The sequence below is a fragment of the Carlito syrichta genome, unplaced genomic scaffold (assembly GCF_000164805.1).
Source record: "Carlito syrichta isolate Samal-C Ts95f unplaced genomic scaffold, Tarsius_syrichta-2.0.1 Scaffold126411, whole genome shotgun sequence".
NCBI lineage: Eukaryota > Metazoa > Chordata > Mammalia > Primates > Tarsiidae > Carlito > Carlito syrichta.
The window spans coordinates 1-14016 of NW_007070507.1; the positions used below are offsets into that span (position 1 = coordinate 1).

Here is a 14016-nt window from a genome sequence, read left to right on the forward strand (position 1 = left end):
GCCCCAGGGCCACCGCCCCTGCCCCGGCCGTCTCTCTCCTCTTCTCTCTCCCAGAATGGAGCACATGCAGGGCTGTGCCTCAGGGGTTCCTTGCAGTGCACTGTTCTTTAGTGACCTGCTCACCATTGCTCGGGACTTTTCCTTCCTGGCTCCGCTGGGCAGGGCCGCACCCTGCCAACCACCCTCTCTCCCTTTTTTCTGGGGGACGGTTACTTCCTGGCTTCCCGCACGAAGTCTGTGGCCCCTCCGCACTTCTGAGAGACTTGTGGGAGTCTGGGGCTCTCCCTGACCCAGGAATGTGCAGCTGTCCCCCAGAGTTCCTTCCCCAGGGGTGAGAATATTCCACAGATTGACCCCCCCAGCTCCTGTTCGGCGAGAGGCCAGGGGCAGTGAGGGGCCACGCCCCCGCCCCCTTCCAGCCTGCTTGGTTACTTAGTGGCTTTAACGCTCTCCCTGGGGCCCTCGCAGGTGCCGGGCCCTTGCTTGCCTTTCAGGGAGACCAGGTTGGCAAAGAGCCTGTGAGCCCGGGGAGCAGGGCTGGGTGTCCCTGCGAGGGGCGGGGTTGCCTGGACAATAGCTGACTGATATATCCCGAGTTCTTGCAGTCAGACTCATTCCCCAGAGGAGAACACCGGGGCCCAGCACAGGCAGGAAAACCTGCGGCTGTTTTCTACCCAGGAGGCTGGCTCCTCAGTAAGCCAATCCACGGGCTTCCTCAGTTGTTCGCAGTGGTGTCTGGGGTGTGGCACTGGTGGGGGCAGTGGACAGCTGAGCACTTGTCAACAGGCCATTTCTGGGACTTCATTGACCCGGATGGAGCCTCTGCCCCCCTCTCCCGTCTTATACTCTGGCTCTCCCTGACGATGTCGGGATGTGGAGCCTGGGGAGCAGAGGCGGCCAGGGAAGGTGCTCCCGGCCGGGGGGGCACCCAACTCACTTTTGGGCCAGAGAGGTTGGGCCCCATCACAGTCTCCCGCCCACCAGCAGTGCATCCCTTTCTTCCAGGGCAGGATAGGAGGGTCCCCAGAGCCTCCAGCAGCGCCCCAAAGCCCTGTGGGGGAGACGTCCTGCTCCTGCACTGCTGGCCTGGGGATTCTGGCCCCATCCATCAGCAAGACCAGCCTTCCTGGGCTCCCAGTTGCTGTCCATGCTCCTGTCCAAGCCTTGGTCCCGGTGACCATGCTCCACTAGTAGCCAGGGTCACCTCGTAACACAAATCAGACCCCATGACTTCAGGTGACTGCAAAGCCCTTGTTCTAATCCACTGTTTCTTCCCCATGCCCCCTCGTTCATGTACTGCAGCCTGGTTGCTTCTGGAACATTCCAAGCTCCGTCTTGCCCCTGGGCCCTGGCTCTGACCTCTCTCCCCATTCTTTTCTCTGCTCACAGCTGCCTCCCGGTCATTTAGGTTTCAGGTCAGATGCCACCATGAGGAAGGACTTCCTGACTAGGTGTGGCTCCCCCAGTCACTCTCAGACCCGTTGTAATGCTTTCTTTAGAATTTTTAACATTTAGAGACAGAGTCTTGCTTTGTTACCCAAGCTGGTTGGAACTCTTGGCTCAAGCGATCCTCCTGCCTCAGCCTCCTGCACACCTGGGAGGATAGGCTTGAGCCTCTGGGCCCTGCACACTTTCTGGAATATTATCATCAGTTGACTCCTGTATCTGCGGGCTCCCCCTTGAGTGTAACTTCCTGGTCATCTGCTGTTCCGGCACCTGGAACTGTGGGTGCCTGAGAGATAGTTGTGGTCTCGGTGTCTGAGGGCTGGGAGTCCCTAGACCACCCCTGGTTCCCTGGCTGCAAAGACAGCCCAAGCCAGGCCTCATGTCTCTCCCACCGGCCCTTGACTTCCCACCACAGTCCCTTGGCAGCGACCCCCACAGACGCTGAGCCGGCTGGTTCCCAAACATCATGGTTTGCGACTGGAGGAACTAGCGTTTTGGGAGCTGTCACACTAATTTTTAAATCCACATTGGTTGGACTCATGACTCGTGAAAGCTCTTTCCCTTTGACTCTGCTCTGTATCCCACCGTCCCCTGAGCTACGGTCCCAGCAGTGTTCTTGTGTCCTCCTTTCCCACGCAGAGGCTCTGCCCTACCCAAACGGCTCTCTGACATTGGGGTGGGCGGGGTGGTGGCAAGCTTGCTCCGGGAGGCAGGGAGGGCAGGTGCCACCTCTTCTGGTTCGGGGACCAGCAGCCGCCACATCCTCCTGGGAGGTGGGATGTCTGGTGCAAGTGAGGGTCAAGAGTTGGATGCGTGAGGCCTTGAATCCCAGCTCTACCACGTGCTAGCTGAGTGACCTTGGACAAGCTGCTCAGCCCTCTGACTCAGTGTCCCCACTTGGAGAATGGGGACATAGCACTAGCTACCTCACAGAGGGTTATTGTGAGGACTGGTGCGACGGTGCACATGGAACATTTAGGTCACAGTGCCCATTGCATAATAGGTGCCCAGTAACTTGTGGCTGGCATAATTGGTGCCATTCAAGGGGGGCAGCTGTCCTGCCTTCCCCGAGGAAATGCTTCTGAGAATTGCGCCCTCAGCCAGTAAGCCCAGGGAAGAGGGAACTGGGGTGCGAGGAGGGTTGGGAGTGTGAATCCCAGGTGGGGGTTGGAGGGAGGTCAGGAGGGGTCCCGGAGATGTGGCTCGAAGCCCTCTTAAGGCCCCCGCTGGGCTGGCACGTTCCCTGCCTGGTTGGCCCAACCCTTCCTCAATCATAGCCAAAGCCGGTGAGCCCAGCTGTCCCCTCACTGGACAGTGTCACCACTCTGGCCCAGTGACACACTGCCCCAGCTACACGAGCACCTTAGGCTTCCCAGGGCCCCGGGGCCAGGAGAGTGACGGCCACGATTCCCAAAGGGCCATGTTTTCCTAGCTTGCTCCTCTCCCCCGGGGAAGTGTGGGTTTGAGGATGCCAGGGAGCCTGACGATTGAATAATCTTTTCTGGAAGGAGGGAGGCAAAGTGACCAGAACGCTTTGCCCAATGGCTTAGCCAGTGGGTTCTTCTCATTATATGTTGGTCAGGGACTGAGATATGTCGTTTCATTTAGTCACCCACTAGTCTATTCAATCATTCACCCATTCATGTATTCACCTGCCCACTCAGGCATCTACACATCCACGCATAAGACCAGTCAACTAGCCATCCATCCGCCATCTATCCATCCTACCCACCAACCACCATCCACCATCCATCCACCCACCAATTACCCGTCTATCCATCCTACCCACCGTCCACCCTCCATCCACCCTCCCCTCCTCCACCAACCACCATCCATCCTATCTACTCAGCACCCATCATCTGTTCATCTGTCTGTCCGTTCTACCCACCCCCCGTCCATCCATCCTCCATCCATTCGTCCCTCCTCCATTACCCATCTATTCATCCCACCACCATCCACCATCCCCCCGTCCCCTGTCCATCCAGCATCCGTTCCTCCATCCTGCTCACCAGCCACCATTTATTCAATCATTCTACCCACTGTTCATCTAACCTCCTACCCACCCTCCATCCGTCCATCCTGCCCACTAATCTCTTCATCCATCCACCCTCCATCCATCCACCATTCGTCTATCTATCCCACCCACTATTTATCCATCCATTCGCCCATCTGTGCATCCCTCCTACCCACTTTTCATCCATGCAGCCAACCATCATACCCATCCACCATCCGTCCAGCCATCCATTCTTCCCACCCATTATTTGGGCATCTACCATCTGTCCGTCCATCCATCCACTCATCCGTTCTTCCCACTGTTTATTCACCCACTGTCCATCCCTCTCTCTTACTCACCGTCTGTCCATCCATCCACCCACCCAACATAGATTTCTTGAGCATCTCCTCTGAGCTGGGTGCTGAACACAGGGCGTGGTGTCCAACTTTCTGTGGTCTCTGTGGCTGTGTCCTTACTTCCCTCTCCTCCCTGACTCTTTCTCTCACTCTGTCCTTGTGTCTGTGCTGTTGTCTCCCCTGAGGTCTTGCCTCCTCTTCTCCCTGTCTGGCCATCCCTGTTTCTCTTTTGTCCCTTTATGTCCCTCCAGGTTGTTCCCCTCCCCTCCTTGAATCTCTTTCTTCCTCCTCCTCCCCGTGCCCAGGCCTGTCTGAGGGGTCTCTCCCTGCCTGCCTTGGGTTCCTATGCTCACTCCTCCCAGGCCCCGGTCACTTGGGGTAAAAGCCTCACCTATCCTCCCTCCCTCCTTCCCCTCCCCACTCGGGGCTGATACTCTATTTTGATGAGACGCCAATGAGGTTATGTCTGGGTTTTGTTAAATGTCATAAATAAATTATTAATCCTCTCTTGGGCGGGAGTCTTCCCCTGCATCGTTAGCATAGGGCCTGTGCCTTGCGGGGAGGCCTAAGGACTAGTGGGCACCTTGGTCTGTGTGCTTCTCTGGGGAGGGCCCTGAGAACCCCTGGCCCAACAGTGGTGAAACTCCCCACCCTTCACCACCTGCGGCCTCACCCTCCTGGGCTTCTCTGGGCTGTGCCTGCCATTGCTGGGCACCTGCTGGGCATCGTGTGGGCCCTTTTTGTTTGCAATTTCTAATTCAGTCACCCTGGGGAGAAAGGCTACAGCATTAGGCCCATTTTACAGGTGAAGAAACAGGCTCAGCCGGGAGGGACTTGCTGGGGCGACCCCCAGGGAAGGGGAGGAGGTGTGAAACCTTGTGTTGTCCTGGCCCTCCCTCCTTCTGACCCAGGTGCCCTTGCTTTCTGCTTGGTGCTGGGTGGGGTGTGGAGCAGAAGGAGCCCCTTCCCTGGGCCATGGGAAGGGCCTGGACATTGAGCAAGGTCTCCATCGTTGGCAGATTTGCTGAGCCCTGGCAATGGTACTCTTGTCCCAGCTCCTGGCTCAGCCCACAAATTCTCTGACTCCCCAGAATCGGTTGACCTAATTGTTCTCTGTACAATCACACACTCTTCTCTAACTCTGATCACCTTGTATTTGCCAAATTTCTGGGCACCTGTGGCCTCTCTAGAGGAGGCAGAGGCTGGAGCCTGGGTAGGGCAAACTCCATGGGGGCATGTATACAGGGTCTTGTGAGGTGGACTAGCCTTGGCCCTCTGCGGGATCCTGGGACCTTTTGGGCTGTGGACTGACCTGAGTCACCTCAGCGTCCCCAGAATGCACAGGACAGTCAGTTTCAGGGCTGGATTCTGGGAGGGTCCAAAGCCTGGAGAGGGGGAGGGGCTGCTGGGAGCCACCTGTCTGAGTTCAAATCTGGCTCTGTCGCCTGCCACCTGTGGAACTGGGATGTGGGCAAGTAATAGGGTCCTCTGAGGCTCAGTTTCCCCATCTGCAAATGGGGATAAGAAAACTATCTGTCTCTGAGCCAGGTATGGTGCTATGTACCTGTAGTCCCAGCTCCTCGGGAGGCTGAGATGGGAGGATTGCTTGAACCCAGGAGTTTGAGACTCAGTGAACTATGATTGTGCTATTGCTCTCCAGCCCAGGTGACAGTGAGACCCTATCTCTCTTAACAAAAAAAAGAATGGGGGTGGGTGGGATTGGCAGTTGAGGGAAACTGCCAGGAGAGGGTACCTGCATAATGAACATTTGTATACCTAACCCTGAATTGTACCCCACATCTTTATTTTTTTTATTTTTTGAGTTGGATTGTCACTCTGTCATCCAGACTGGAGTGCAGTGGCCGCTCCCAGCCACTGCAGCCTCGACCTGCTGGGCTCCGGCGATCCTTTCGCCTCAACCTTCCAAGTAGCTGGAACTACAGGCGTGCGCTATCACGCCCAGCTAATTTTTTATTTTTTATTTTTTTTGTTGTAGAGATGAGGTCTCGCCAAGTTGCCCAGGCGGGTTTCGAACCCGTGGGCTCAGGCAATCCACTCACCTCGGCCTCCCAAAGCGTTGGGATTACAGGCTGAGCCACCGAGCCCGGCATACCCCACATCTTTAAAATAAAATTAAAGATAGAAAACAAAACTTAATGTCCAAGAACACCTGGAAGAAAACACTGCAGAATGTAGGCATTGGTCACATTTGCAGTGTTGTTCTCTTTCAAGTTTTGCTCATTTACCCCACATTTTTGTTGAATTAAGTATGCATTAAATTTATCTTAAAAATGAAAAAAAAAATGGTACCCATTTTCCAGGGATTCTGCATGGGGGAGATGAACTAATACAAATGCATCAATGCTATGTGCTTCGAGCCTGGCATGACCTGGCGAGTGGAATGTGGGTACTGCTTCTCCTACCATTATAATGCGGGGCCTTGAGAAGGGCCCACCTGCTGCCCGGGCTGCAGTCTGCAATGGCTTAGCCTCGGCCAGCCGGGAGGTCCCACAGGGCTGAGCCAGAGCATGTGCAGGAAGCTGACCAGGGGCTGGGTGAGCTCGGGAGATGCCGCAGAAGGTGCCTGTCTCAGCTGTGGCCAGACTCCCGTCCTACCTGACCTCCTCCCCAGGCCTGTCCTGACCGGGCAGCTCAGGAGTGGGAGATAAAAAGGCTAATGGGTCCTAATTATAGCCGGGCTTGGATCCGCAGAGCCTCAGGCCCTGGAGGGGCAGGGCTGGTGCAGGAGGGCACTGCCAGGTGAGCCAGGGGACAGTGGGATGGCCCCAGGGGGCCAGGAGCTGGCAGGACAGGGAGCTCTGAAGCAAGGCCACTCCTTTCCAGAGCCCTCGCCCCAGGGCAGGTGAATCCCACATTACCACTGGCTGCTGCCTTGAGACTTGGAACCTCGGAGCCTCTGCTCTGTTCTGGCTGCAGGGAGTTGGGGCCTTTGGGAGTATGGGGCATAGGGCTGGGGGCTTGGAGAGGCTGATGGTGGGTTGCGTTGCTGGTTTAGAACGCCTGCTGCAGAAGAGGGAGAGCGGCTGAGTAGGAGGAGGGGGCTGAGGCTTGGCTGTGTGGGGTGAAGGGCCAGTGTTACAGAGGGTCAGGCCTGGGGTGTCCTCAGGGCCACCCACCGGAAGCCATTTGGGGAGAGGAAGGGCCCATCAGCGATGGAGGTGGGCAGGGCTTGGTGTCCATCCTGTGCACCAGTCCCAGAAACTTCCAGGAGGAGGGCTTCCCCAGGCAGCTGGCCCTGGGCTGTGACGTCTTCTGGAAATGGAGGGGGTCTGTCCATGGGCAGAGGGTCCACACAGGCTCATTCTGAGTGTGGGTTAGGGCCAGAGCAGGGGTCCCTCTTGTCCTCCTCCCCACCCACGGGAGATCCTGGCTTCCTTCCAGAACCTGCAGCCACTTGTACCTCCCCTTGTCTGTGTGCTGGTCAGTCAGTCATCAGCGACCGTGTGCTGGACTGGCCTTCCCGAGTCTGGGACCACTCTGCTCAGAGGGGACAGCGGGGAGGAGGCAGGAAGCGAGAGGCAGAGGCACCCCCGAGATTGCATCAGCCAGAGCCCGTTACATAAGCGGTGTTGGGCACCGTCAGGGTGTGGGGGTGGCTCTGCCCAGGCGGTCTCTCGTGGCGCCAGGGGAGGTGGAGGTGGGGTGGCGGGGAGTGGGCTTCTGTGAACCCTTGTCCCATTGGCCGCCCTGGCCCGCCTCCCTGCCAGCCCTGCTGCAGCCTCCAGGCTCTCCGCTCCAGGATGACTCAGGGGTCCGTGTGCTTTTTCATTTGGTTCGAAACTGAAACCTGGTCTTCCCACATCAGGGCTCCCAGGGGCGGGATGGGGTCAACCAGAGCAGCTCCTGCCCTTGGGCTGGCTGTGCTGATCCCGGCCCATAAAAGCCCACCTGGGGCGGCCCTCGCTGCCTGCTCCCCCATGTGCCATAGCTCTGCCGAGGCCACGTGGTTCTATGCCCCTCTCTGCTGGTCCAGACACACCAGGCTGGTGCCCCTGGGACAGCCGGCCTCTGACCGTGCTCAGGCCACCCTTGCTGTGACAGCGTCCAGTCCCGCCTGAAGCCTGCCTCTCTCTAGCGCTGCGTTTGCCTGGCTGTCCCTGGGGGTCCCCAGACCCTCAGGATGGGGAGGGAGCTGGGACTTGGGCATGTCCTGCCCCCTGCCCCCAGGGACTCCTTGGGGCTGTATTGGGCAGGGTGGGGCAGCCACAGATACCCGACCACCCAGGAGGAATCCTTGGTGCAGAAAGACGCCAGACAGCTGTGTGGCCCCCTCTTCCCCGGTGGAGGATGGGGACTGGCCATCAGTGTGGACACATGTGGCCTGACCCTGTGAGAGGCAGGGGTGGGAGGGGCTTCTGCCCAACCTCAGAGCCACCAGCGCCCTCTAGGAGTGGGGAGGGTGGGCTGAAGCTGCACCCACCATGTGGGCAGTGGGAGCCGGGAAACCCCGGGTAGGAGCTGCTGCCTCATCCCCTTAGGACTTGGTAGGGGCAGGGGCCCTGGGCCGGGTGGTGGACCTGTGTGGAGGGTGGAAGGTGGGCGTTGGGCAGGTCCTGACACACACGTGTGTCTGTGTGTCTGCATGTGGTGGGCGTGTCTGAGTGTTCAGGCTGCACTGGGCGATGCCAAGAGGCCTGCGATGGTCATGGTCAAAGTCTTGGGAGAAGAGGCTCTATGTCTCTTGATAGATTCCTCGGGGTACACTCTGCCCCTTTCCTGGGTGAAGGTCTCCTGGGCAGCCCAGGACCGCACGCCCTCCTAGGTCACCAAGGGTCCCACTCGAGGCTGTGCTCAGGCCTGAATGACACCCGCTGCTGTGTTTCCCCATCCAGCCCAGGCAGGAGCGGGTTCCCCTCATTCTTCTCTTTGCCCTCTCGCCTTCCCCAGGGGAGACATGGGACGGTGGGGGCTGCGGGGGAGGATAGGCTGGTGGGGGATGCTTGGGCCACGGGCTGGCGTGGAGGGTTGGCCCTCTGGGCTTCTTTGTGTGTGTGTTGGGATCTCACTCTGTCACCCAGACTGGAGTGCGGTGGCCGCTCCCGGCCACCACAGCCTCGACCACTGGGCTCTGGCGATCCTCCCACCTCAGCCTTCCAAGTAGCTGGAATTACAGGCATGCGCTACCATACCCGGCTGATTTTTTGATTTATTGTAGAGATGAGGTCTCGCTACCTAGGTGGGTCTCGAACCCGCGGGCTCAGGCAATCCATTCACCTCAGCCTCCCAAAGGCACAGGATTACAGGTTGAGCCACTGAGCCCGGCCCTCTGGGCTTCTTTAGTGAACTCCTGGAGGGTCTTCCTTCTGAAAGCCTCCTTTGCCCCTGAGGGTGGGGGTATCTCTACTCTGGGTGGTTCGTTTCTTGCTGCTGCGCCCCCAGGAGGACCCCCCCCACCTCCTTGGCCCACATCGGGGCTTGGCTATCCTCTCTCACCCTTTATTTCCCAGGTGGGAGTCAGACCCCAGGCCACTGTTCCACAGCAGGGGGTTCACGTCATGGTCCCCAGAGCACGTGGGAGCCCCTCCTCCAGGTTGGCGGTGGACAAGAAGGTCCTGTAATTCACAGCCAGCTCTTCTTCAGAGCCACCCCGCCTGCCGAGCCACCCTGCCCTCTCGGCCTTTCAGATCTTGCTTGGAGTGAGGGGACAGGAATCGAGACCAGCATCTCTCTGGAATGTCACCTGTTTCTGGTGCCCAGTTAGAATGTGCTTGGCTCCTATCATGAGTGTGCACCTGGGTGCACTGTATGTGCCTACATGCACTTGTGTGTACCTGTGTGCGTGCCTATGTGCAACTGTGTGTACCTATGTGTGCACCTGTGTTTGTGTGCCTGTGTGTACCTCTGTGTGTGCAACCATATGTGCCTGTGTGCATCTGTGTGTGCAGCTTTGTGTACCTATGTGTGCACCTGTCTGTGGCTACCTGTGTGTACCTGTGTGTGCATGCCTGTGTGTGCCTGTGTACACCTCTGTGTGCGTGTGTGCCTATGTAAGCGCCTGTGCGTGCGTGCCTGTGTGTGCCTTCGTGTGCACACCTGTGTGTTCCTGTGTGTGCACAGGTGTGGGATCAGCGAGGAGATGCAACACGGTCTTCATTTCCCATTAATGTCAAACCTTTGGGACATCTTGGTATCCTCCTTGTTGGGCCTGTCCTACAAATCCCTGGGGTCCTCGGGTGATAGGACCCAAGCATCCCCACCATCCTGCATTCACAAGCCGCCTTCTGGCCATTCCGTGATCCTTAGAGGGCAGAGATGGGTGTTGCTGAGGTCTGCCGCCTTGCTCCAGGGCCCCCAGCCATCCCTGGAGCCAGATGGAGATGGCCCTGTGATTCCAGGGTGAGGCATCAACAGGGCTACTCAGGGTTTTGCTCACCCACGTTCAGTTTTCTGAGCACTGTCCGAGGTGGTTACTGTACCATTTCATAGAGGAGGAAAGGAAAGGCCCAGAGGGTGAGGTGGCATGCCCTGGAGCGGGGATTCCTGTTCTGTGTTTTCCACCTCTCTGGGTCTGAGGAGGAGAGCAGGGTGGCTGGGACCTGGCACGGTTGGGTGATGGTGGAGCCGGAGACACTGGCTTCCCCAGCTCTGGCTCCGGGCTCTGCATGTGGGCAGTGCAGGAGTAACCCCGCCTCCTTCTGATTCTTCCAGAAGAAGAAGATGGAGGTCTTGAAGTCTTCGATGACTTTTTCCCTGTGGAGCCCATGAGCCTCCCCAAGAAGAAGAAATCCAAGAAGTTCAAGGAAAACAAGTCCAAAGGGAAGCGGAAGAAGAAAGAGGTGAGGCAGCAGCGGGGGCGAGTGGGGTTGTGGATGTGTCCACCCGGCGGCAGAGGGGGACTCGGCTCCCTGGGCCTTGGAGTTTGAGGGTTTCTGAGAGCTGAGTTTGCGCAAAAACCACCAAAACCAGCTTCTAGTGGGAAGCACTGTGTGCAGATGCCTTTCTAAGATTTGTCCATGTGGCTGGGTGCAGTGGTGTGCACCTGTAGTCCCAGCACATTGGGAGGCCTGGGAGTTCCAGACCAGCCTGGGCAACATAGCAAGACCTTGTCTCTACTTAAAAAAAAATTAGCTGGGTGTGATGGCATGTATCTGTAGTCCTAGCTATTCAGGAGGCCAAAGAAGGAGGGTCACTTGAGCTCTGGAGGAGGTCAAGGCAGCTGTGAGCTCTGATTGTACCACTTGCACTTCTTGCCTGGGCAACAGAGTGAGACCCTGTCTCTCTCTTTCTTGCTTAAAAAAACAAAACAAAACAAACAAAAAAACCCCAAGAGGCCGGGCTTGGTGGCTCAGCCTGTAATCCCGCGCTTTGGGAGGCCAAGGTGAGTGAATTGCCTGAGCCCGCGGGTTCGAGACCCGCCTGGGCAACTTGGCGAGACCTCATCTCTAACAGGACTTCATACTTATCTCCAAGACCAGACTTTCTGATAACCAGATAACAATAAATCAAAAATTAGCCGGGCATGATAGCACGCGCCTGTAGTTCCAGCTACTTGGAAGGCTGAGGCGGAAGGATCGCCGGAGCCCAGCAGGTCGAGGCTGCGGTGGCCGTGGCATTCACTCCAGCCTGGGCAACAAGAGTGAGACTCCAGCTCAAAAAAACCCAAAGCAACCCCTACCAAAAAATGTGCCTGAAACGTCCTGTTTCTGGAGCAGAACATCAGAGAGTTATTTTTCTTTCTTCTCATCTTGCTGTCCCGTGAAGGGACAGGGGCTCCTCTTGCCGTGATGCCATCCTTGTCTCTGGCTCTCGCCCTCTCCCTGCTCCAGAGCAGGCCCTGGCCCTCGAACTGAAGTCATTGGAGAGAGTCGTGGTGCCTCGGCTAGGGATGGTCACTTGCAGGTGCCCTGCTTGAGCTGGTGACCGCCACACATTCCTGCCATTTCCTTCCTGGTTCTCAGAGGGTTCTGGTTAGAAGTGGCTTTGCTCCGCTGACTGCGGTTGGTGGGTGTGGCGGTGTGCACGTGTCCCTTGTCTCCCCGTTCGCCGACACATGGTGAGTGTACGCCCGTGTGCTTCACAGGGACTCCCATTATCCTTAAGGCCAACCTTGGAAATTGGTGGGACAGAAATGATGATCGCTGTCCTGCAGATGGGGAAACTGAGGCAGATTCACAGCTTAAGTCCTTCCCGCTTGGATTAGGACACTTGATGTCGCCATGTTCTTGCCACGTGCTGACTGTGCTGCTCTTTTTGGACGTCGCCTCTGATCCTCCAGGTGGCCCTGCTGGGAGAGAGGTGGTGGGCACCTCGCTTTACAGAACAGGCAGTGGGGGCTCAGAGGTGACCTTGCCAGAGTCACACAGTGGCTGTGCGGAGCCCAGGGCTGTCAGCTGCTTCCAGGTGCCCTCTCCCCTCCCCCTCGCCCCCAGGGGTCATGCTGCTGCCTCTCCACCCTTCTTGCCCCCCTGCCCAAAGGGTCACTTTGCAGGAGACTGGGGGAGGCTGCTGATGAGGGGTGGTGGGTGGGGGAAGTATTAATTCCCTGGGGTGCCCAGGTGATCCAGGCCTTCCTGCAGAGTGAGGTAGGTGGGGAGTACAGGGAGTGTGGCCCAGGCTGGGAGTGCTCCCTGCTTTGAGGGTTTCAGGGGGGCCTGGGCAAGGCACTGTGAGCCTCTGAGTGTCCCCTGAGTGTGATGAGATCACCAGAAGGCTTTGAGCAGAGCACGCATGTGACGTGACTGCCTGGCAGGATCCTCTGGCGGCTCCAGGGAGCAGGAGCAAGGAAACCCTTAGGGAGAGGTGGTGGCAGCGGGTGGGTGACAGCCACAGCCTGCGCCTCTGAGCCTCCATTTGGGGTCCCGTTTCCACCTCCTCTGCTGGTTTGGGGCCCTAAGCTCCACTGGTGGCCTGTGTGTCCCTCTCTTGTTTGGGTGTCAGCCTGGGAGCTTCTGGAGGGCAGAGTCTGCCCTGGACTGTGGGCAGGAAGGTGTCATCCTGCCTCCTGTAGCAGAGCCTCAGATGTGTCCCTCTCCTTCCCCTCTTTGTCAAAGGTGGTGGGTTGCATTCCTCACCTGCCTTTGCCCGGTCTCCTTCCTGGCCTCTGCAGCCCCCACTGTCCTGGGAGAGCTTCCTGAGTGCAGCCCTGACCATGCCCACGGTCCCTTGTGGGTGCACCTATGCTGTGCCTCCAAAGCCGCCTCTCCAAGCCCCGCCCCTCCCCACCTGCCTTAAGCAGAATCAGGTCCTTCCTCTGTTCTGTGCATATGTGTTTGTGCATACATGTGTGTGTGTGTATGCGTGCATGTATGTGTGTGCATGCACGTACCACTCTTTCTTCCCCTGGTGAGACCCTGGCCCCCTACCTGGCTCTGTCCTCCTTCTCTGTTACCTGTCAGCTCTCTTCCAGGCTAGCATGGTGTCCAGGATGGATGTATCTGTCCCCTCCCTGGACAACCCCACTTTACCACAGAGCTGGCATGTGGGTTGCACGGGGGAAGGTTCGTGACCGGAGGACTGGGCTGGGGAATCTCTGGAGGGGAGATGGGTGTCGAGGCCTCTGCCTGGCCCATGATGTTCCTGAGACCCCCGGGCCTGCACGCTGAGCCTCAAAAGTGGGAGAAACCCTCTGTCCCCGCTATCCAGGTGGGGAAGTGGAGGCAGGAGAGGGGGAGGGGAATCTGTCTGGAGGCTCTCCAGTGAGGGAGATGCTGTGAGCCAGCTCCTTTGACACGGGGGTCCCTGAATTCCCTGCTGCAGCTCCCTCCGTCCTCTCTCACTGCCACTGACCCCACACCCTGGCTCAGGGGTCTGTCCTTATGCTGGACGGAGGGTGGAAGGTTCTGGGCTGAGACTTTTCTGGTAGAGGCTGTGAAATCTTGCCCTGTCGCTGCCACCGCCTTACGCCTCGAACCCAGACTCTGTGGGCTCGGGTGTGGCATTCTGGGCCCTGGGGCTGGGCCTAGTGACTGGTGAGCTCTTATTTGTGCACCCCCTGCCCACGTCCTAGCCAGGAGGGACAGCGTCATTTGGTCCTTGGGTCTCCGGCCTTTGGGCTGGGTCTGCCCAGCTCCCAGATGCAGGACTCAGAGGGTGCTCCGGGGTCCCATGGGAGCCCTGCCCTGCCCCCAGGCGAGGCTGGCTTTTCTCTCTCCTCCTGGTCACAAAGTACAGCACTGACCCTGGCTGGGAAGGAGGCCAGAAGCGGGGCAGGGTCTGGGCAGTGGCAGGCCCAGGGCTGGGGGGGCCGGCCTCCCCAGGGGG

At 58.2% G+C, this 14016-nt stretch overlaps 1 protein-coding gene across 1 annotated transcript in view; it reads left to right on the plus strand.

Moving 5' to 3' along the window:
* The first annotated feature begins 10467 nt into the window (after window positions 1-10467).
* The window catches only part of CHD5 (chromodomain helicase DNA binding protein 5), a 59187-nt gene continuing 55638 nt past the window's right edge, over window positions 10468-14016 (plus strand). The window contains exon 1 of the mRNA XM_021707791.1: window positions 10468-10592. Coding sequence (XP_021563466.1) covers window positions 10518-10592 — 75 coding nt within the window. The 5' untranslated portion in view covers window positions 10468-10517. The remainder of the gene's footprint in view (window positions 10593-14016) is intronic.